The following is a 24,464-nucleotide window of genomic DNA, read 5'->3' as shown; positions in this document are numbered from 1 at the left end:
TTTATTTGAGAGGTAGTTCAGTTTTATAGTGTCCTAACTCAGATAACACAAGAATGAAATCCCTAGAAACTTTGAAAGTCTATGTCAGATTACTTTTGTGTTACATTCACCTGAAAGTATAGGCAATCTCACATTTTCAAATTTCCCAAGATTAAAATTGTCGGTGGTCAAACCGTAATCTGTTTTCCACATATACAGATTTTTTTGTGTGTGTGAAGACCATTGAGAGCACTGTTCTAATACTGGATAGTAGTGAATGACCCAGAGTCATATTGAGTCTTAAAAATGAACCTGAGTCATGAAGAGACAATTAAATGATATTCATTATACTTAGGTAGAATATATTTTAAAAGATTTTCATCAGAAAAACAATGAAAACAAAACACTGTTTCTAGTCACCTATTTCTAAAACCAGGATAAAGTCAATCCAGAAACTCTGAAAGGAGAGCACTATGTGGACATTACATGGAGGGAAATGAGGAGAACCTTCCATACACACTAAACATTTAGCCATCTGTTTTTTTAGTTCTGCTTCACGGAAACAAATTTACAACTTGTTCTCCTAATTTAGAGGTGAGGAACTTGTGGCTAGGAGGCAGATTCTTGACAATATTGCTCTGGTCATCACAGCATGCAGCCTAGAGAGTATTTTCCCCTCCTGGTGGGCACCTGTGGCTATCCCAGAGAATAAAGGCTTTTACTAGTAAGAATTCTAGATTAGAGCAATTCAAGAACTTTAAGCCAATCAGTAGGTGATAACACTCTAAAGCCTAAGTAAATCCTATAGAATAGGAGCTACATAATATTTATGGAAACCTACAGGATGTATTGCACTAAGTCTCCCTTTCCCTCTTACCCTTCCACTCCTCCTTCCTTGCTTTCTCTCTTTGTCCCTTGTGTATTTATTTACTTTCTCTACCTCCCACTTCTTTTCCTGCTTCTTGTTTTCTCTTCCTCTCCATCTTTATTTCTTTGTATATATTTTCTTTTTCTCCTTTCTACTTTCTCTTAATTTTTCCTCCATCCTCCGTTAATCACCCATCATATCACATTAATATATACAATTGTATATTATATATATAAATGAATAACTGTTAATGTTCATTGAACAGTAAATGGGTTGTATTTATTACTCTAAAGGGAAAAACATCTCCTAATTAACTAACATTTTACATATGGCTTAATGATGGAAAATTTCCTTTTGTGTCACAGCCCTCACCAAAATAAGGTTCCTTTGCCCCTTCCTTAACCATAAGCATGTCTTTTGTCACTCCTCTCTACCCTTACGTTTGATGAATAGTCACTTTTTTTACGTTCTGTTTTATGCCTGCTATTTTCTTTAATAGCGGGGAAGCAAAAATTGCTACTTAATGTGAAAGAAAGGTTAGGGATAATTCTAGTACTCTAAAGTTTCTGGAGTTCACACATGCCACATATGTACTCTGTTCCAGTAGCTCTGATGAGGAATGGCAGAATATCTAAATGATTGAAACCCCTCATGAAAAACTATGTGTGTGTGTTTTTTAGACAAATGTATGCTTGATTTGCTTTTCTTCACCTATCCAAACTGGGATTTTAAATTTTGATTTTAATTACTTCCTTGTCCTGAAAAATGATTGCCTGTAATATTAAGCCTTTCTCAGTTTGGTATCCTTCCACTGGATAACTGATTAAGGTCCTTAGTGTTTTAGAAATCAAAGGAATGAATGAATGAGTGAGGGAATGGCTAGCTAGCTAGATTCATTTAAATCTTTTTCTGTTGCATGCTATATTTTTTACGATGAGCCTTGTAATATATAAGGTTTTGTCTCTTTTCAGCTGTGTTTTTTCTCTCACAGTTTCTAGGCACTGTCACAAACACTTTGATTCTTTCATAGCCAAACTCTTAATTCCTTTTTTAAAAATGTTCATTTTCATTTAAGTGCTATTTAACATTAGATATTAACTTTGACAGATGTTAAGGCTGCTTCTCAATTAAGAGAAATATATTCTTGGGAAAGTGCCAATTTGAGTTGAATATATTTGAATTTGGTATGTGAATTAAATTGTTGTTTCAACCTACCCATCCATTATAAGAGTGATGAAGCAGCCAGCTGGTTTTGCATATAAGTGGTTTTTATTTTTTTCCCCATAGCAATATTTGAACATTAGAAATTGGCTTCCTGTTGTAGCAAAGAAAACTTTGTACGAATTTACTACAGGATTTCACTATTTGTCAGTTCCTTAGACTGCCTAGAATTTAAGTTGGCAGACCCTACTTTGATATAAAATGCTTTCCATGGACAGCATTAATATTTTAAAATCCTTTTTTTTTGCTCCTGCATATTTCCAATAGACAGGAAGTCTGGCTTTATTTACCCTTTGGCTACTAATAAATGCTATTAAATTGTTATTTATCTTTTTTAGGCAGAGGCATTGCAGGTATGATATCAGAATTGCCAAATAAGGCAAGCATTTAATTTTAATATATATTTTTAAATTTCTTTATTGATTAAGGTATTACATATGTGTCCTTATTCCCCCATTACCCTCCACCCCCCATTTATGCCCCCACCCCCCTGTTGTCTGTGTCCATTGATTAGGCTTATATGCACGCATATAAGTCCTTTGGTTGATCTCTTTTATAACCTATTCAAAGGTGGCAACTAAAGTATAGATACTAGAAAGAATTTTAGACTTGAGTCAAGAATCTCGGTTGTATCCCCACCTGTGTCACTAACTAGCTGGGTCACCTTGAATAATCCACTACCCAACTCTGGACTGCATGGCTCACCTTCCACACTGCATGGCTCACCTTCCACACTGCATGTTCTATATACAAGAGAGCAGGGCTGAGGGAAGCTGAATCTTGTTTATTAGGTATCCATATCAGCCTAGCAGCTCTGAGGTCAGTTTCCAGCTGCATTTTTCATCTTTTTCATAATCCTTTAAATCCTCGCTAGGCTTTCATTGCTAGTTTCTTTCCCTAGGAATTTGCATTTAGAGATATTGAGGGCTTCCTACCTTTTGGAATTTTCCTATGCTCATGAATTTAATGAAGTTACATAGAGTTGATGAAAAATATAAGAATTCAAAGTCTTGTTCTGGTATCTCTATAAAAGCAGAGTGTTTCCATCATGACTAATATACCTTCACTATTTCAGAGTTTTGAATTTAATACTTTTGAGTCTTGGTATGGTTAGGCATGATTGTCAGTTTCTCTTATTAACCATGTTGCATTCTCCCATCTGCTCCTTGTTCTGAACATCCTTTTTTTTTTTTTTTTAAGTCCAGAGTGATTGAGCAACCAGGAAATCTTGCTGGCCTGATCCTCAGTTAGATTTTAGAAAAATTTCCTTAATTTGAAATAGTTTGAATTGCACTGAGCTACCATCTACCTTTTGTTGGTTTGCTACAAAATAAAGTAAAAAAAAAAAAAAAAGATAACTTGCCTCAGAGTGTTGAGGAATTAACTGTATGGCTTGTGTATTTTAATGGAAAGCAGAGCTAGATACAAAAAAACTCTTCATTAAAGGAGGCCTAGCCTATAATTAAAAAGGCAGACCATAACAAGTATTGGCAAGGATGTGGGGACATTGAAAAGAATCCTCATACATTGCTGGTAGGAAGGTACAATGGTACAGCCACTGTGGGAAACAGTTTGGTGGCTCCTGAAAAAGTTAAACATGAAATTACCATGACCCAGCAATTCCACTCCTATGTATCTGCCCAAGAGAAATGAAAACATATGTCCACAAAAAAAGTAAAAAATGGTTGTTCATAGCAGCATTATTCATAACAGACCCCAAGTGGAAACAAGCCAAATTTCCATCAGCAGATAAATGGATAACAAAATGTGATTTATACAGATAATTGAATATTACTAGGTAATGAAAAGGATGAAGTACTGATATGTGTTACAACGTGAGTGAAACTGCAAAAACATTATGCTGTATGAAAAAATTCAGACAAAGGCCACATATTGTATGATTCTGCTTATATGAAATGTCTAGAATAGAGAAATCCATAAAGACAGCTGGGGGGAGAGGAGAATGTGGAATGACTGCTAATGGGTATGGGCTTTCTTTTGGGTGTAATGAAAATGTTTTAAAATTGGATAATGGTGACAATTGTACAACTCTGTGAATACACTAAAAACCATTGAATTGTGTACATTAAAGGGGTGAATTATATCTCAATAAAGCTGTTATATTTTAAAACATTAGTGACTATATTACTATAATTACTTGAAATTATGAAAGTGTATTTCAGTTACATTTTTGCCAGGGGCTGAGAGGAAGGGGGAATGGGAAGTTAGTATTTAATGGGTATCGTGTTTCTGTTGGGCAAGATGAAAAAAGTTCTTGGGATGGATGGTGGTGAGTGTTGGTACACTCAACAATGTGAATGTACACTCAACAATGTGAATGTACTTAATCTGAATGTACAACAATGTGAATGTACACTCAACAATGTGAATGTACTTAATCTCACAGAACTATACACTTAAGTATGATTAATAAGGTAAATTTTATGTTATATATTTTACCACAATAAAAAAGCAATAATCCTAAAAAATACATTTTATATCATTCTAATGCATAAGCCTTTTTTTAAGCAGGAAAATTGAAAGCGTGATTTGCCTTTTGGTCTTTTTGCATGGGATTCTTCTCTAGTCTATGTTTTAGAGCTTCTCTCCAGAGTGTGTATATGCTTTGGTGAAGAAAAGGTGGAGTTTATACAGACATATGTCTTTATCTTGGCTTTGGATGAGAACTTTAAAATACTTTTTAAAACTTTATTTGCCAATTGGAAAATAAAAGAAGCCAGACCACAGGAAATTTATGTTGTTAAATTATAAAATAGTGACATGCCATACTCAGAGTGTGAATTATCATAGATTTCCAGTGTTTCTTGGTTAATCTTGACTCCTTGACTGGGAAAAAAACATTATACTTTACATAGGCACCTCTATATTTTTCTATGAGCATTTTCCTATCTATAGCAGGATAGAATGATCACCAAAATGTATTTGAAAATACAAACATAGGTATATATTTGTACAATACAGTGGGTGAGTTTCAGAATGCAAAGGAAGAGATTGAAAATGAAAAAAAAAAATTCAGCAATGAGAAAGTCACTTAAAACAGAATTAAATTATTTCTAAAAGCCACAGGACTTTGTTATGACCCAAACAGTTTGTACACTCTAAATTTGTAAACTATTAGAATTAATCTATGAAAACATGCTTAAGACTAGCTGCTATATAAGACGTTTGAGGATCAATGGCTCAAACGCCAGCAGTACCATTTAATATAGTATGCAATCAGTGGTATGTTTGTTTTTCTTGACCAGGAAGTGGTTTCTTTTAAAAGTACAAGGAACTCACAGCACCTGTGTGTGTGTGTGTGTGTGTGTGTGTGTGTGTGTGTGTGTGTGTGTATTTTCTGTCTTTTCTGTTGTTACAGGAAGAATTATGATCTTCCAACATTTTTGTCCTTTATAATGGTTGTTTTCTAGAGAGTTTGGCATTGTGGTATATTACCTTTGATTATAGGATCCAATCAGAATTGATGTACTCAGAAATCCATTGATGTGATTAGTGGTCTCCTAATCATACTTTTATTTCCTAGATTAGCCTTATTTCCTGTAATTTCATAATTTTTAGTCATATATTGAATTATTCTTTATAGGGGACCTGAAATCCTTGTGAGTAGTTTTAGTCTGAAATTTGCATGATTCTTGTAATTTTCTTTTGTTTCTTTTGCTTGAAGAAAATGAAATTTTTTTGAACTCTGAATGCTATTCTATGGTAACTGGCCAACCTAGTATGAATTTATTTTTATAACATGAAATGCATATATTTTTTTCCACCAGCACTAGATCCAGAAGTCTTCCCACAAGTTTCCACTAGTCTGGTTTTTATTCTCCTCAAAAGTAAAATAAAACATTCCCAGATTCTACAAGTAACAAGAAAGTGCACCAGGAAATGACTGTACAGGAAATGTGATTGAGCATTCACTCTTTTTAAAAATATATTTTTTATTGATTTCAGAGAGAAAGGGAGAGGGAGAAAGAGATAGAAACATCAATGATGAGAGAGACACATTGATCAGCTGCCTCCTGCACCTCCCCACACTGGGGATCAAGCCCGCAATCTGGGCATGTGCCCTGACTTGGAATTGAACCATGACCTCCTGGTTCATAGGTTGATGTTCAACCACTGAGCCACTCCAGCTGGGTGAGCATTCATTCTTTACAATTGAATTGGTCACAGGATTGGCTAGTAAACACAATCTATTGAATGAAAAAAGAATGACAACTAAAATCTTTGGGGCCTTTAAATATATTTGAAGATTATTGGTGTGGTTGGCACCTTAATGATTTTTTTTATCTTTTACCTTTCTCAAATGATTATTTGCACTTGAAATTAGGAACACTCATATTTAGCGATTGCTTTAATATCTGCTTTGTTTTCAACAGTGCCCTTAAAGATAGCCGTTTTCCCCCAATGACAAGGGATGAACTGCCACGGCTCTTCTGCTCAGTGTCTCTGCTCACTAACTTTGAAGATGTTTGTGACTATTTGGACTGGGAGGTAAGACTATAGAAAATTTTAAAAGAGAAATGAAGGTAACTTGTGAGTAATTTTTTTTAAATTAGGCCCAGAAAATAACTCTTTCAGCCTATTCTTTATTATAGGGAAGTTAGAGAGTAACATGGATAAATAGACCTTAGAGCTGATCAATGAGCAGTTTTTTTAAAGGCAAAGTATTATGTATTGTTTTAATCCAAAATTGAATTTGCACTTCAATTTTATCCCATTATTTCGCCAGAGGACTTCATAAAAGCTGTTAATAAATAGTAAGAAATACTGATTAGAATTTATTCCTCCTCTTACAAACTGGTGCACTTGGGTATAACTGCCACCAAGTAGTTAGGTGGTCAGAGGATACATCTAAGAATCAAGGAGCAAAAGAGTTAGGATAACACACTACTTGGTGGAAATGTACCAGCTTGTGGATAATGACAGAGTGTTATTTAATTAGTTAAATCATGCCAATTCATTCTTGGCCACCTTAATTTATGCACTTAAACACACAAATAATATTAAGGTTATAATATCTCTGCATTGCCATTATCGGAGTAGTCTCTATTGATCTTATTTTTATTCTTTAATATGTGGGGTTGGGTGTTTTAAGGAAGTTCAGAGGTTGTCCCTATGATTTGCTTTGTTGGTTGGGAAGAGATAGTTAAGTGTCTGTCTATGAAATTGTACACACAGACATGTTCATATTATTGAATGCCTACTATGTTTAGAGCACTGTGCTATATGTAAAAAAGTACTAACATTTGGTCTATACCATAAAGCATCTTATAGTCTACTAGGAGAGAAAAGAAATATATACAAAGCATGAAGAAATAAGTGGATAAAAATAAGAATAAACAATCTATCAGAATAAAACATTGGAAATTTGGTGATATACATAGCATTCTCTTACACACACACACACACACACACACACACATACACACACACACATAAATGATATGATTGTATTATTATGATATAGCATGTTTTAATTCTACTGCCTTTTTAAAATGCCTATCCCCCATGGTAACTGAGATATTTTGCCTTGTGGACAGATCACTGTCTTGATAATTAATTGGATTTGAGTTTTATTTTTTGCTTTGCCCTGATTCTTAGTGAGATTTTGGACAACTTCCTTCACTGCCATTCAGTTTTTCCACATACAAAATAAGACATTTATAAAGTTCATAAATCTTCATTTGAGAAAACTTCTATGATATAAATTATTGTTGTTATGCCACAGCTATTTTAAAAATTCTGCAGAGAGTAGGGTGAAAGAGTTCCTTCTGTGTTTTGCTGCAGGGTTTTTTTGAGCAATATCAGAATATGAAAGCATCTTAAGATTTTTTTTTTGTAAAGGAAAAAATAAAAGTAATTGATAGTGTTGATCTTAGCTAAGTTGGAATGTGTAAAGCCTTTTATGTAATTAAACATTCATAATTGATTGTTCACTATAAATTTATAGTTCGTATTTAAATTTTTCTTAAAGAGAAGTCTACCAATATTATAGAAATATTCCACAGTACTTTACTTTTAAAAAATCCTCATCTGATATTTTAATGGATTTTTAGAGAGAAAGGAAGGGAGAGAGAGAGAAATATTGATGTGAGAGAAAAATTGATTGGTTGCTTCCTATATGCACCCTGACCATGGATAGAACCCACAACCTAGGTACCTGCTCTGACCTGGAATTGAACCCACAACCTTTTGATGTACGGGGACAATGCTCCAGCCAACTGATCCACCGAGCCAGGGCTCCGCATTACTTTATTTTTAATAAACCCAAATCATATCCCTTAATTACAGTTTGGGTGGTTCTTTTACTGTTTTAAGGCTACTCCTTCTCTAACTAAATTTTTATTTCTGCTTTCTGAATTTTAAGGTGCTATGTTGTGGTGAGGGTGGGAATAATAATAGGGACAGACTGATATCTAGGGTATGACTGAGCTACAAAACACTTTTACCCTTAATTGCAGCCACCGAGTTGGAAGTATAGTTCAGGTGTGTGTGTGTGCACGTGCACGGGCGTGCATGTGTGTGCATGTGCATGAATGTATATTGCATAGATGTGTGTGCATGTGTTTGTGGGGAGGAACAGTGGGAGAATCCAACAGTTGTTAAATAGGTATGGGTAAACACAGAGTCCACCATCATCTTCTTTAGCCCACTTTAAGCATTGTTTGCAGCTAAAATTAACCTTGATATTATTGGGCTTTTATGTTCATGACATATATCAGCTTTCCTTTGAGAGGGTGAAGTTTAAGCACTTTAGAATTGGTACTGTGTACTCTTTCAGGGTATATTTATCCTCTCTGGTCACTATATTCCAGTTTGAATGTCTAGAAAATTCTTTATTGCTTCTACTTGGTATTATAAAGACTTAAATAATGGTGTCTATTTAGTGATGCTTTCCTGTTAAAGTACCAACAAAATATACAAACATATATTTAGCACTTTAGATATGTAAGCATTTTAAAGTAAATTAGGTACTACTAGAATGGCTTTGCTAAAAGGAAAAGTGTGTACTTCTCAGTTCTTAGTTTAAAGTGTTTTAGCATAAGAGAAATTTGCTCCCAAAGAATAAGGGTGAAAATTACTGTGATTTTGAGTTAAAAAAAAAAACCCACAAAAACAACTGTACCATGGTCAGTGATTGATAATGGAATGGTATTATTTTGGAATGATGTTATAAGGGTTATCATTAATAATTATAAAAAAGCATTGCTACTTTAAACACAGAATGGTCGAGTTGAATTAAAGGTATTTTTTTAAACAAAGTACATGTCAGTAAAATTCCACTCCTAGGTATATACCCAAAAGAAATGAAAACAGAATATTGGAACAAAAACTTGTACTTGAATGTTCATAGCAGCAGTATTCACAAAAGCCAAAAGCTGGAAACAACCCAAATCTCTATCAACAGATTAAGGGATAAACAAAATGTGGTATATCAATACAATTTAATATTAGTCAGCCATAAAAAGAAATGAGGTACTGATACATGCTACGATGTGAATGAACCTTGAAAACATTATGCTAAGTGAAAGAAGCCAGACACAAAAGGCCACATACTGTATGATTCTATTTTTATAAAATATCCAGAATGGGAAAATCCATAGAGATCAATTCCATATTAGTTGTTATCAGGAGATGAGGGGAGGGGTGAATGGGAAGTGCTGCTTAATGGATACAGGGTTTCCATTTGGGGTGATGACAAAGTTCTGGAACTGGATAGTTGTGATGGTTGTACAATGTTGTGTATATACTTGATGCCACTGAATTGTATACTTTAAAATTATCAAAACTGAAAATTTTATTTTATATGTAGTTTACCACAATAAAAAGGCATGCATGCAAATGCATAGACATTTAAATCTATATTCTATAATACTATAGTAATTTTAATTTATTGAAGAAAACCTAAAATTAAAAAATATATAAAGAAAGAAATGCAAGCCATTCATAATTACACCAATCTGAGATATCCATTCCTAACATTTTGGAATAGTTCTTTCAATTATTTGTGTCTTTGTATCTATAAATCTGAATATTTGTTTATATAACTGAAATTATATTGAATATATAATCTATTAAAAAAGGGAATTATGAGGAAGTCTTTGTTTATGGTTTATCTTTGTATATATAAGTTATTTATATAGCAAATTTACTTTATGAGGAACCTGTCTATATTATGAAACTATACATTTCATTTTGCGAACTTTCACACTGTCAAATAGCTACAACTTTTCTTCCAAGAATGAAATACATTTTTCATCATAAGTATCTAATTTTAACCTGAAATGCAAAGTGCTGTATATGTATATGCCAAAGGGGGAAACAGGAGACAATTACAGAATTTTGATAGAGAATTTTAAGTCAAAGATCAGTAATGAGTGTGTTTCACATAAGCAGAAGCCTCTAACATGGAGCTTTTCTGGTAGAAATATAGTTTGAAAGCTGACCTCCTCTGGTGAATTGTATTACTGCAGAATTCCTAATTAAAGGGAGGAAAATGTCCAGATCAAAGCAGAGTGAGGCAAAGTCTAAAAGTCCCAAAGAATAGTGGTAGGTAACTTTGATAAGACAGACATCCCTGTGGTCATGAGAATGAGGGATGTGACCAGTGGTAATGGCCACCTAATTTTCAAATGATTAGCAAACAAGTGAACTGCCACAGGACTGGCTATCTACTATCTTACTCTCTTCTTCATGCAAGGTTTTAAAACCAGCCTATTTTGGAACTCTCTTTTGGTAATATGTCTCTAATTTCACAATGGCACTTAGTAGGAAAGTAGGGTTTATATTAGACTTTGTTTTAGAGGCTAGAATGCTTGTATTTGATAATGTATGACAAATTGTTTTACAAGTGGATGTAATTAATTTCAAGTCAATGTTGAATTGGCAGCATGATCAGTAATGCCTTCTTCAAAATAGTAATTACCAGATTTAAAATGAGTGTATACAGGTAGCTTCTCAAGGAGCCTGGTTAATCATTAAACAACAGCAAAACTATCCACAAAAGGATGTAAAGACAAATTGGAATAGTGGCCCCACCCTTCTGAGAATAGCTGATTATTGCTAGCATCATGATCTATTTAATTGCCCTGGTAGATATGAGACGGATGAAAAGTGAATGATTTGGAGGGAAAAAATCATTAACTAATAAATTGAAATGTCTACCTGTGAGGATAAAATGGTTGTGAAATGAGGAAAATTGTTCCCCTAGGGAGAAATCAGAAGTGATATGCCTTGTGTTTGAACACAAAAATTTATTAGCATTGTTCTGTGTTCTTCAATTGACAGCATTCTCTTAATTCTGAATGACAGGATGATTGACAGACATGGTGCTTTAGAAACAAAGAAAAGCTCATGAAGCATGTTGGAGTCCTCTAATATGATATGTAGCCTAGAACTTGTATAATTATACTCTTTGGGAACCATGTTTCTTAATTTTAAAAATCCAAAAGGATATAAAGCCAATGATATCACAATAGTTGGATTTAACTTGAGGGGTGATTCTAGGTGTGTCATCTTGTAGCTGTTCATTTTCAAGATGATATAAGTGAATAAGCTTTTTGTTTATATAGCAAGTATTCTACCAATGATCTTCTGGGAGCTCCTGTAGCAATGTGCTGACAGAAGACAAAGTATTTTCTAAACTATAGTGAGCCATCTTTTATTTAAGTGTTTAGAAACATGATCATTTTGAAGGCATGAGGAAGAAATAGTTTCTATATTCTGAAGTAGATCAATAGATTATATTTCAATAGATTAATAAATTTTTTTACAAACCATAGGGCACTTTCTGATGTCTCACCTGAATATACCACTATCAGTTGGGCAAAACATTGTGGTCCTAAGACAGACCATTCCTTTTTAACACTCAACAATTACATGGCATAAACCCATGCTGGGTTGGGCTGACCAGAATGTCCTTGAATTTTAGAGCTAGACCCCAATCCCCTAGTCTCGCTCTGCCCCTAAAAGACCAAAGCATCTGTCATTTGTACGTGAGCTTGTTGGAGTCCTGGTACTGAGAGCTGCACTTCACTTTAAAAGCAACATCAAAACACACCTCTTGAGCAATCACAGCTCCATTTCTGATGTATTTACTTGCAGTTAATAATAGCATGCTTTTGTAACAACCTTCATGAGAGTAAACAGATGAGATGAATAAATTGGCTGCCATTATTATCTCTCATACATTTTAGAAGTGCATGTTCAGCTTTTCACCCTCCTTCTTCCCTTAAAGATTTAATTTTCTAGCTCCTCTTAATGTACCACTGAAAACAAAGTTCCCATTCATATACAGATGGTTAGCATGACTCACTAAGTCATTAAGTGAAATGACTTCTAGTTGTATATATTCTGTCCACCCCCTTGCTTATTTTCTCCAACTATGATATACACCATGTTTTGCTTCTCTTCTAATTTAAGATTCCTGACTTTAAAATATATTTATCTATTTCCTAGATATATGCAGCTATATCTATATGAAGTCTATCCTAATATATAAAAACCCTGGGTCCGTCACATCCACAATGACTGGGAGGCTCGACCAACCGGAAGTCAGTCCTGCAGTCAGAGATGGGTAACCATGGCAAACCAGCACTGACTGCTATAGCTGCAGGCACGGTGACCCAGCACTGACTGCTGAGGGGACTGCGAATCAGGCCCAGAGAGAAGCCTGAAGAGAGAAGCAGGGTCTGATCCGTAGCCTCTGTGGCAGCTGTTGATCAGCACTTGCTTCTCTCTTTCTTTCCAGGCCTGGTCAGCAGCCCTGCCTCCATTTCTCTCCAGGCCTCCACCGGGGCTGCTGATCAGCCCTGCCTTTCTGATCAGACCCCGTTGATAGGCCCAGAGACGCTGACTGGCATAGAAACCGACCAATCAGAAACAAATCTGGGTCAACTGTGAGGAGCCAATGGCTGCCTAGGAGGTGGAGCTTTTGACACTGACTGGTATAGAAACTGACCAATCAGAACCAAATCTGGGTCAACTGTGAGGAGCCAATGGCTGCCTAGGAGGCGGAGCTTTTTACGCTGACTAGCATAGAAACCAACCAATCAGAACCAAATTGGCTGGCAGAGGAGGGCAGTTGGGGGTGAGATCAGGCCGGCAGAGGAAGGCAATTGGGGGCAATCAGGCTGCCAGGGGACAGCGGTTGGGGGCGAGATCAGGCTGGCAAGGGAGGGCAGTTGGGGGAGACAAGGCCTGCAGGGAAGGGCAGTTGGGGGCCATCAGGCAGGCAGGGGGAGGGCATTGGGGGGTGGGACCAGGCTTGCAAGGGAGGGCAGTTGGGAGCCATCAGACCAGCAGGGGAGGGCGGTTGTGGGTGACCAGGCTGGCAGGGGAGGGCAGTTGGGGGTGATCAGGCCAGCAGGGGAGCAGTTAGGTGTTCAGGCCGGCAGGGGAGTGGTTAGGGCAGTGATGGGCAACCTTTTGAGCTTGATGTGTCAAACTTCGCCAAAAAACTGAGCATAACTCGGGTAGTGTGTCACTTTGAGGAAAAAACATTATTTCACAAATGTTTCATCCTCAGGAGCAGCAAATGTTTCATCCTCGGCATGCGACCGCCTCAGCGGCCGCATGTCATCAGAAATGTCTACGCGTGTCAGTGCTGACACGCGTGTCATAGGTTCGCCATCACTGGGTTAGGGGGTGATCAGGCTGGTAGGCAGAAGCGGTTATGGGCAATCAGGCAGGCAGGCGAGCGGTTAGGAGCCAGTGGTCCTGCATTGTGAGAGGGATGTCTGACTGCAGGATTGGGCCTAAACCAACAGTCAGACATCCCCTGAGGGGTCCCAGATTGGAGAGGGTGCAGGCTGGGCTGCGGGACAGCCCTCACCCCAGTGCACGAATTTCGTGCACTGGGCCTCTACTGTGTGTGTGTGTGTGTGTGTGTACACACACACACACATATCTATATATATATATATCTATATCTATCTATCTATCTATACATATATATATACATATGTATGTATAGATAGATATAGATGCATGAAACCTATATCTATATGAAGCCTATAGAGATATCTATAGATATAGATATATGAAGCCTATACACACACACACACACACACACACACACACATATACACCTATATACATAGATCTATGTACATGTAAATACATATAGGTCTATATATATATATAGGTTATATCTATATGTATATATAGGTTATATATAGTTTATATATACATCTAGATATATAGGCTTCATATATACATACACATATGTAATAATAAAAGCGTAATATGCCAATTAGACCAGACAGCTGAACGACCTTCCAGATATCCTTCTGGACGTCCTTCTGGATGACCTTCTGGATGAAGCCGGGGCTGCAAGAGGCAAGGCAAGCCGCTGCAGCTGTGAGGACCGAGCCCCTTGCACGAATTTCGTGCACCAGGCCTCTAGTGTGTGTGTGTGTGTGTGTGTGTGTGTGTGTGTGTGTATACATATATATGTATATATATGTATGTATGTATATATACACACACACACTAATAAAAGAGAAACATGCAAATTGACCATACCTCTACTACGCCCACAAGCCACGCCCACAAGCCAATCAGGAGTGAGTATGCAAATTAACCCAACCAAGATGGTTGCGGCCATGGAGCGAGCAGGAGGCTTGGGTTTCCCCGGCAATGGAGGAAGCCAAGCTTCCTGCCTTCTCTGGCCGGCCCTGGCCTCTGCTCAAGGCTACAAAGTTTCAATTATAGAAGATAAATAAATCCCAGATACTAGGGCCTCCACTTGGGTCACCAGGAGGCGTGGCCGGCCTGCAAATCACCACAGGCCCCTCACCCAGGCCGCCCCACGCCCCAAGGGAACCCCCACCCTGATATGGGACACCCTTCAGGGAAAACCAGCTGGCCCCCACCTGTGCACCAGGCCTCTATCCTATCTAATAAAAGAGTAATATGCAAATTGACTGTCACTCCAACACACAAGATGGCTGCCCCCATGTGGACACAAGATGGCCACCACAAGTTGGCCAGCAGGGGAGGGCAGTTGGGAGGGACCAGACCTGCAAGGGAGGGCAGTTGTGAGTGATCAGGCCAGTAGGGGAGGGTAGTTGGGAGGGACCAGGCCTGCAAGGGAGGGCAGTTGGGGGAGATCAAGCCTGCAGGGGAAGGCAGTTAGGGGTGACCAGGCCAGCAGAGGATGGAAGTTGGGGGTGACCGGGCCTGCAAAGAAGGGCAGTTGGGGGGGACCCAGGCCTGCCGGGGAGGACAGTTAGGGGTGACCAGGCCTGCAGGGGAGGGCAGTTAGGAGCAATCAGGCTGGCAGGAGAGCAGTTAGGCATTAATCAGGCTGGCAGGGGCGTGGTTAAGGGGTGATCAGGCTGGCAGACAGAAGCAGTTAGGGGCAATCAGGAAGGAAGGCAGGCAAGCAGCTGGGAGCCAGTGTCCTGGATTGTGAGAGGGATTTCCGACTGCCCATTTAGGCCTAATCCTACCGGGATTGGGCCTAAACGGGCATTTGGACATCCCTCAAGGGGTCCCAGATTGGAGAGGGTGCAGGCTGGGCTGAGGGACACACACCCCCGTGCACGAATTTTGTGCACCAGGCCTCTAGTGTGTGTGTGTGTGTGTGTGTGTGTGTGTGTGTGTGTGTGTGTGTGTATATATGTGCTTCATATATTTAGGAAAATGCTTTGTAATATTTTCTTAGGGACCTGAGATTTTTATATAACATGTTACTATCCTTAAGATAATTTAGTATTTGTCCTGATGCTCTACTCTAAATGTTTTTCAAGTGCTGTGAAACATTGGGAAAGGAATGCTTCACGCTTCCTGGCCATCTAGAAAGAATTTTCTGTGAATCAACAAGTCGATGTATCAGAAGTCTAGTGAGGAAGCAAGCCGAACAAAGTAAAATAACTTCTAGAAGGTGATTTAATGCATAAAAATTTCCATTAGATATTGGTACTTTTAGTGAAATTGGCTGTGTTGTCCATTCTTATACCTCTCCCAGTTGCTTCCTGCTTTCTCCCATTGTTTTTTGGTGGGGGAACATTTTCCTGCTTTCCCCAAATCCACAAACATTTCCATCCCTTTCCTTAGTAGTTACATTATAGTGTATTCCAGGGGTCCTCAAACTTTATAGACATGGGGCCAGTTCACTGTCCCTCAGACCATTGGAGGACTGGACTATAGTTTAAAAAAAAAAAAAACTATGAACAAATTCCTATGCACACTGCTAAGTCAGCTGCTAAGCAGGACAGGCAGCGGCGGCAAAAACACCCGGCGGGCCAGATAAATGTCCTCAGTGGGCCACATGTGGCCCGCAGGCCGTAGTTTGAGGACCCCTGGTGTATTCTTTCCTGTACTGAGTGTGTGTGTGTGTGTGTGTGTGTGTGTGTGTGTGTGTGTGTGTGTCCCAGCACTTAATAAAAGAGTCCTGTGTTTGGGGAATGGGGAGACTCATGTTCTTTTTTTGAATGCCACTACCCAGTTTGGTAACCTTTCTGGGTCTCTGTTTCCTGACCAGAAAGCTGGAAAAGTTGAACTAGGTAATACCTAAGGTCTTTGGATGCTAACAGAGTGTGATGCTGTGAATCATCCTTTAAAAAGCCTGGTGATTTGCAGGCTTCTGTTTCATTTTACTTCCAGAGAATGAATTATCACTAGCCATTTAGAAATCATAGGAGATCCTTAACTTTTAAAATAGCCATTGGTAACTTAAATATAGGCAACGAAAGTATAAAAGTCTAATTTTTGAATTTGAGCATTTTAGATTTCTTTTTCATAAAAGAATTTTCTTTAGGAAGAAAAATATTCTAAATCATACTAGTAAATGCCTCTATTTTATTACTGTATCATTCCCTGTTTTAAGGAAACATTATATGTATAATCTATATTAAGCAAATATATTAGAGAACAATTATTCGTTTTATAAATAGATATTTTGCTTTGCAGAGGGACTTGCTATAGGGTGTCTTTATTGTCTTCCTCATAACTTTAAGATTAACTCATTTACATAAATTCAACTTGTAATTTTTTAGGAACAAATCTCTTATAGACCAATTAAAACCATATTGAGTCAGATATTCAATGTATAGTTCTAACCTTTATAAAATTTTTCTTAGTTTCTTTTCAGGAAAACAATATTATTTTATACTAGTGACCCGGTGCATGAAATTCATGCACATTAAAAGGGAATTAATTAGAGGAAATATTTTAATATTACTATTTGCCCTTTCTCTATAATAGAAGTGTCAGAGATAAAAGAAAATTAGTAAAATGTATATGAAAATCTTTCTCCTGTCAGAGTCTGGGGGATGTCACAGGAACCAGAGTCAAGTTCCCGCCCACCCACATGTGCCTCAAAATTGCGTGAGACCCAGACCCAGCCAGCCCCACCACCATTGGGCTAGATCTAGACCCGGCCAGCTCCACTCCCGTCAAGCCCCACTGACTGGGGGGCTCGGCCTCAGGTCGCCTGGCCCAGTGCTGGGGCGGGGGGCACGGCCTGAGGTCCCCTGTCAAGTGCCACCAGGTGGGGGGTGCAGCCTCAGGTCCCCTGCCCCGGCCCAGCGCCACACAGCCTCAGGTCCCTGCTGACTGCTCGTTTAGGCTCGTTACGGGAACTCGTTCTCCGCTGAGGGCATAGCCATCTTGTGTTATGGAATCCCTGCCTCTGCTGTGGGCACAGTCATTTTTGTTATGGCTTGATGGTCAGTTTGCATATTCCCTCTTTATTAGATAGGATTAGAGACCCGGTGCACGAATTTGTGCACGGGTTGGGGCTGGCTGGCCCCACCCCCGATCGGGGTGAGGGCAGTTGGGGGTGGGGCCAGCTGGAGGGAGGGGCTGCAGGAGGTTGGCTGGCAGGCCCCGCCCCCATCAGGCTGGTTGGCTGGCCACAGTGCATGTCATAGCGACCGGTCTTTCCGGTTGCTTGGCTTTTATATATATAGATTAGGTACATTTGCCAAGAGGTGTTTTTTCCCCCAGGCTTTGAAAAGCGAAGTAATTCACATCTCTGGATTCTAAGAAAATTTTAAAACTTTAGTTTCCTTGTCTGTAAATTCACTCCCTTCCTCATTCCCTTAAAAAGGGGCGGGGGGAGGTAGGAATGCATTTTTCTAACTTTTGATTAGAAGCAAGCTTTTTTATTTTAAGGTCACCTGTATTGCCTGAACTTTCCTTGGAAAGCTTCAGGATGTTCAGTTTTTAAGTAATGCACATTATAATTAATCATTACAGAGAATTGGTGTCACCCTTCCCTTAATTGCACTCTTGAGCTGTCACTGGTTCTCTGTAAAATCATAATGTAAGAACAGTTTATTTCATTGCAAATGATATATAAACATGTTTGGCTTCATAGCTTTTCAAAGCACTTCATAATTAACCATGCTTTATTTAAAATCTTAACTAATTCCTTAAAAGTTCATGGGGTGATTATTCACTAGTTCAGGTATTTTAGAGCTGTGCATCTGCTATTGGTTAAAATAAATGTTATCCAGATCATTTAGTGGCCTTTGTGAACTAAATTGGCAGGCTTGTGTTCCTGACAGATAAGATATCTAAGTCTTCTACATGAATCAAAATTGGCACTAATTGGTCCTTTGGTAAGCTCTAAAAAAGCCAATAATTGGTCCATGGAGACTGAACTAATTTCCAAGCTAAAAGTGACTAATTTGAAAGGGTTTTAGAGAAGAGTAACATGTATGTATTTTGGTCAATGAGAGCTCTGCTGTTGTTTTTCACAAAATAGCAACAGAAAAAAATAATCTCATGTGAGGTAGATGATGAAACAATTTTGATAGTAGAATATATTAAAAGGTTACTTGTGCCCAAGTGATGGAATTGCAATCAATTATACTTTTAATTCACTTTTCTAGTCTTTTTAATTCATTTTTATATATTTTTTCTGCTTCTAAAAGTGTCTCACTTAAAGGAGATTTGAAATCAAGCACAGCTACAGGAACTGGTCAGACCATGGACAAAAACTGCCTCACAGTATATATAATCCTTCGTGGCATCTCAATTCCTTCATGAGATTAGTTTTTAAGTCACTAAAGCAAGAGCTGTCTCTAGATGGTACCAGGATTCCAGGTCATTTTTATTTTCTCCTCTCTGCTCTTCTAAAGGGATTTGGGATAATATGCATGTACTATTTTTATAAACAGAAAAAAATAGTTCATGTTTACAATTGTTAAGGTTTACAAAAGTAAAAATTACTGAGTAAAAAACACACAATTGCAGCGACATTGTTTTTTAAATTTATTATTTGGCCAGAATCTGAAGTGTTCTTTGTTAATAATTGTTAATCTTAAGTGTTCATTGTTAATCAGATGAACAGCTTCAAAACATCAGACTTGCCCTAGCCGGTTTGGTTCAGTGGATAGAACAGTGGCCTGCGGACTAAAGGGTCCTGGGTTTGATTCCGGTTAAGGGCACATGCCTGGGTTGTGGGCTCGATCCCCAGTGGGGGGCGTGCAGGAGGCAGCTGATGAATGATTCTCTCTCATCATTGATATTTCTATCTCTCTCTCCCTCACCCTTCCACTCTGTAATAAAATAAAAAACAAAAACATCAGACTTACTTCTGAAATTCATGGGTGGATTCAAATGATGCAAAATCATAACTCTGGCAGATCTGGCCAATATGTAGTCTACAGTTTTTTGGTAGTATCAGGATTGGGGAAAGTGATTCATTAGAATCTACACAAACTGTCATCAGCCTATATGATAAAAATCTTAATTTTTCTTGCCCAAATCAGAATTATTCAGGAGGATAAACTTTGAGTAGGCCCAATTTTGGAATATTTTCCTCTTCTCTGTTGAATTTGCTTTCATTGGTAAAAAGAGGTTTCAGTGTCTTCAGAAGACCAAGCTGGGGGTGGGTCAGAAGGTACTGTGGGGCTATGAGTGAAAAGAGTGGACCATGCTGCATTGTGGTTTTTGTGCTTTTAGGAGAATTGCCACATGGCTCTTTCCTCCTAAGAATATAAGAAATGTCAGACTCTGGGTCAGACCCATGTGAAGTGTTTTTTTTTTCTGTCTAGTACTTGTGTAGTGCCGCTAGTGGGTTATAGGACTAACACTTGCCTTATAGACAGACTAGGGTATAATAAACTTCGACTCTGAAATTGTGAGGAGCATAATATGGACCATCTATACTAATAAAAGGGTAATATGCTAATTAGACAGGATAGACGAGGACGTCCTTCCAGAAAAAGCTGCAGTGGCTGTGAGGTGAGGGTCGAGGAGGGCCGGCAGCCGTGATGGCCGACAGTGGCAGCAGCAGCAGGGTGATGGGGGTGGTGCCTTCCCCTGATCGGCCCAGTTGCCTCCTGCAGAGGGAGGCCAGACTGGGCTGTTTTATGAAAGAGCATGATGTCTTCTGTGACGCCAGCCTCTAAATGTTAGTGGGGGGGGGGGTGTCACATATCCTGAGTTCTTCTCCTTAGGAACAGAGCCCTTTCATTCAATTCAATGGAACAGGTGTATTGAGCCTGGCAAGTCAGTCTTATGTGAATGACCAGTGACTGCTTTGTTAATTGCAAAGCATATTTTGCCAAATGTTATAATCAACAAAGACATGTCAAGCAACTTTCGATTCTTTAACCTCCTGGTATTTTTCATTTTATTCAAGGTTAACTCACTGGACATCAGTAGAGTGAGCTATGGCCATATTGTTACAGAGAAACCCAATATTTGGTTCTGAAAATGGGGAAGAGTGGAACTAACTGTGGCATTTGCTGACACATGATGAACCTGAGGAAGTAAATTGGGTTTATTGACCAGGATATGATCAGGGGCAGATTTAGCTTTGAGGGTCAGGACTGTGGAGGTAAATTATAGAATCAACTGGTCCAAGGTTTGGGTGGAGCCTACTCAACTTAGATAGAGCACATTTTATAATCATCGATGCTTTTAGATAGATGATTCTTTTTCATATTTCAGTGTATCCAGATTAGGGTCCCAAGTAAAAGTGAGATCCTTGTGTAGTGCCGCTAGTGGGTTATAGGACTAACACTTGCCTTATAGACAGACTAGGGTATAAAAACTTCAACTCTGAAATTGTGAGGAGCATAATATGGACCATCTATACTAATAAAGAGTAATATGCTAATTAGACCGGATAGACTGGACATCTTCCTGACGTCCTTCCAGAAAAAGCTGCAGCGGCTGTGAGGTGAGGGCCGAGGAGGGCCGGCATCCTGCATGGCCGACAGTGGAGGCATCAGCAGCCAGGTGATGGGGGAGGTGCCTTCCCCTGATCAGCCCAATCGCTCCTGCAGAGGGAGGCCAGACTGTGGCTCCCTGGGGGGAGTGGGCCTAAGTCGTCACATCCCCTGAGGGCTCCCGGACTGTGAGAGGGGGCAGGCCGGGCTGAGGGACCCCCACCCTCTAGTGCACGAATTTTCGTGCACCGGGCCTCTAGTGTATTATAATAGTGTGGGATGAGGGCAGTTTTTTTTTAATGCTCCTGTGTTGAGAGTCACTGCATTAGAGTATAGTAGTTTTAAATGAAGCCACTTTTTTAACAAGGGACCAGATAACGAGAAAAATGAAATCTGCAGACAGTCTAGAAGCTTTGTTTTAGCCATTATTTATCATCTGTTCTCTTACCAAACTTTTTATTAAGTAGTAAAGTTGATTCATTTGCATGTATTTCTTTTCTGTGCCCACATGCTCTCTGATACAGGAATGAACAAATAGAAAAATGGACAAGAGCCTAAACTGGTTTGGCTCCGTGGATAGAGTGTTGGCCTTTGGACTGAAAGGTCCCAGGTTCGATTCCGGTCAAGGGCATGTACCTTGGTTGCGGGCACATCCCCAGTAGGGGGTGTACAGGAGGCAGCTGATCGATATTTCTCTCTCATCGATGTTTCTAATTCTCTATCCCTCTCCCTTCCTCTCTGTAAAAAATCAATAAAATATATTTTTTTTAAAAAAGAAAAAGAAAAATGGATAAGAGAGGAAAGAGGATGGGGCTGAGGCCAGGTGCAGTTGGGGATGCATAATACCCAAACTGAATAATCAACCCCAGAATAATCAAAATATGTTTTAGGGTCATAACATTAATCTTTATATTTAATCATTCTGGGTGATGTTAAAAACAAAAGATTGTATAATCCTATATAATAAAGAGGTAATATGCTAATTGGTCCTAATGGTGTCTGAGTCACAACTACAGGAACTGGTGGGTGGGGACTTCTGCCCCTGGTGCTAATGTCACGCTGCCTGCCTGCATCCCCGGCTGGAGACATGACACTGCCTGCGTGCGGTCCAGTTCAGCACTGATGTGACACTGCAGGGGGGCTGGGCTTGATGGGGGACCTCAGGCCATGCCCCCTGCTGGCGGGGCTTGACAGGGGACCTAAGACTGCGCCCTCCCACCCGGCGCCAGGCTGGGGGACCTGAGGCTGCGCCCCCCGCCCGGAGGGGCTTGATGGGGGTGGGGCCGGCCAGGTCTGGGTCTCACCCAATGCGGGTGGGGCCAGCCTGGTCTGGGTCTCCTGCGTTTTCGAAGCGGGTGAGGGTGGTGGGCAGGGACTTGACTCTAGGTCCTGCATTATGCCCCAGACTCTGACAGGAGGGAGATTTTATATACATTTTACTAATTTTCTTTCATATCTGACACTTCTATTATAGAGAAAGGGTAAATAGCAATATTAAAATATTTCTTCTAATTAATTCCCTTTTAATGTGCACGAATTTCATGCACCGGACCACTAGTACCATTAATAAAAATCATTTGATATGAAATGATTCAGAATAAATATGACTTTCTTTTTAGCATGAAAGTGAATCTATTGAACTGGTCTTAATGTTCCCTCGGCACACATAGATACAGCTCTGTTTAATTCCATATCCTCTTACCTATAAGTACTACATTTAATTTACTACCATTCTAGCTTTGCTTAGCAAAAATACAGTCTTGATTAAAAGGATATTATCACAGCTGATGGACCTTGAAAGCATTTTTTCTCAGAACTTCTAATAATTTTATGACCTGCCGACTCCGATAAGGCTAGATTTGCAAGTCTCCAGTTTTTGCCCACCTGGCTGTCCTTTGGGCAATGGTAATTAGGGGTATGTTTGATGATGTAGTTTTCCCATACACTACCTCCTTATCCTCCTGAGAAATGGAAAGTTACTGTGTAGAGTTTTAGAGAATTTTAGAAGTTTGCTTCAGGGAATCCCAATTCCCTAGTTAGCTGATCTCTTATATAGCTTGTAATTACAACTACAGCCTTTGTCTCTTGGGATGAGGCTGGGCTGAAGGATCCTCCAATCTGTCTAAGCGAAGATTCAATTATTATACATAAGGGTTATATTTTAGAGTTGCAGCTGTGACAGATGCCTCCCTCAAAAAATACAGAATTGGTTTTGGTGCTCAATTCAGTGGAGATGACTTAATTTGCAAAGCCTGTGATTTCCATAGGTTAGCCAGATTTGATCATTCTCCACAGCAGGCCATTTTCCACTCTCCTGTTTTGATTGTGCAGTATGACTATTTGGTGGCATCTGTGGTTCTAGGAGTAAGGAAAATGCTGTTGCTCAACGTGACAAAAAAGCTATTATGGGCAGAGCAATGGCAGTGCTCCGGTGCTAGGGGCAAGGCTTGTTAGCTGCGTTCCTGACTCCACCTAGGACGAAGCTTATGCCTCCCACCCAGGCCCCAGGGACCTGGGGGACAGGCCAGTGGCTGCAAGGAATGGGGGTAACAAATCCTGAAGGAACTAGATGAGTATTATGAGAAGTTTAAATGGGAGATGGACAGCAACCAGAAGAGGAGAGTGTTGCACTGCATTCAGAGAGCCCTGATCCGGAACCAGGAGCCAGGAGCTAGGCAATGAGAAGATCTAGATTGTGAGTCAGATGGTGGATCCAGCTGGTGGAGAACAGGACCAGGCAGGTGGACAGCACGTGGAACTCTTTGAGGCACACCATGAGGTCAATGACACCACTGGCCACAGTGGCAAAGCTGGCCAGGATAAGTCCAAGAATGAGACAATCACACAGGCAGAAAAAACCAATAACAAGAGGTCTCAGAGACAGCGCAACAATGAAAATTGGGAGAATGCAGCCAATAATCACGACCATGATGACATTGCCTCAGGAACGCCTAAGGAGAAGAAAGCAAAGGCCTCCAAGAAGAAGAAACGCTCCAAGGCCAAAGCAGAGAGGGAAGCATCCCCTGCAGACCTTCCCATCGACTCAAACAAGCTCACATACTGTCTGTGCAATCAGGTCTCCTATGGATAAATGATAGGCTGTGACAATAAGTGCCCCATCGAGTGGTTCCACTTCTCCTGTGTAGGACTGAATCATAAACCAAAGGGCAAGTGGTACTGTCCCAAATGTCAAGGGGAGAACGAGAAAACAATGGACAAAGCCCTGGAGAAATCCAAAAAGGAGA

General features: G+C 39.5%; 1 protein-coding gene across 2 annotated transcripts in view; it reads left to right on the top strand.

The window, feature by feature from the left end:
- AMMECR1 (AMMECR nuclear protein 1) overlaps nucleotides 1–24,464 on the top strand; it is a 119,912-nt gene that overhangs the window by 86,642 nt on the left and 8,806 nt on the right. For both annotated transcript variants that reach the window (XM_054723715.1, XM_008159408.3), the window contains one exon: nucleotides 6,463–6,577. In XM_054723715.1, coding sequence (XP_054579690.1) covers nucleotides 6,463–6,577 — 115 coding nt within the window. The remainder of the gene's footprint in view (nucleotides 1–6,462; nucleotides 6,578–24,464) is intronic.

Source organism: Eptesicus fuscus, chromosome 1, assembly GCF_027574615.1.
Source record: "Eptesicus fuscus isolate TK198812 chromosome 1, DD_ASM_mEF_20220401, whole genome shotgun sequence".
NCBI lineage: Eukaryota > Metazoa > Chordata > Mammalia > Chiroptera > Vespertilionidae > Eptesicus > Eptesicus fuscus.
The sequence above is the reverse complement of the archived record's forward strand: the minus strand, read 5'-3'. Positions and strand labels throughout refer to the sequence as shown.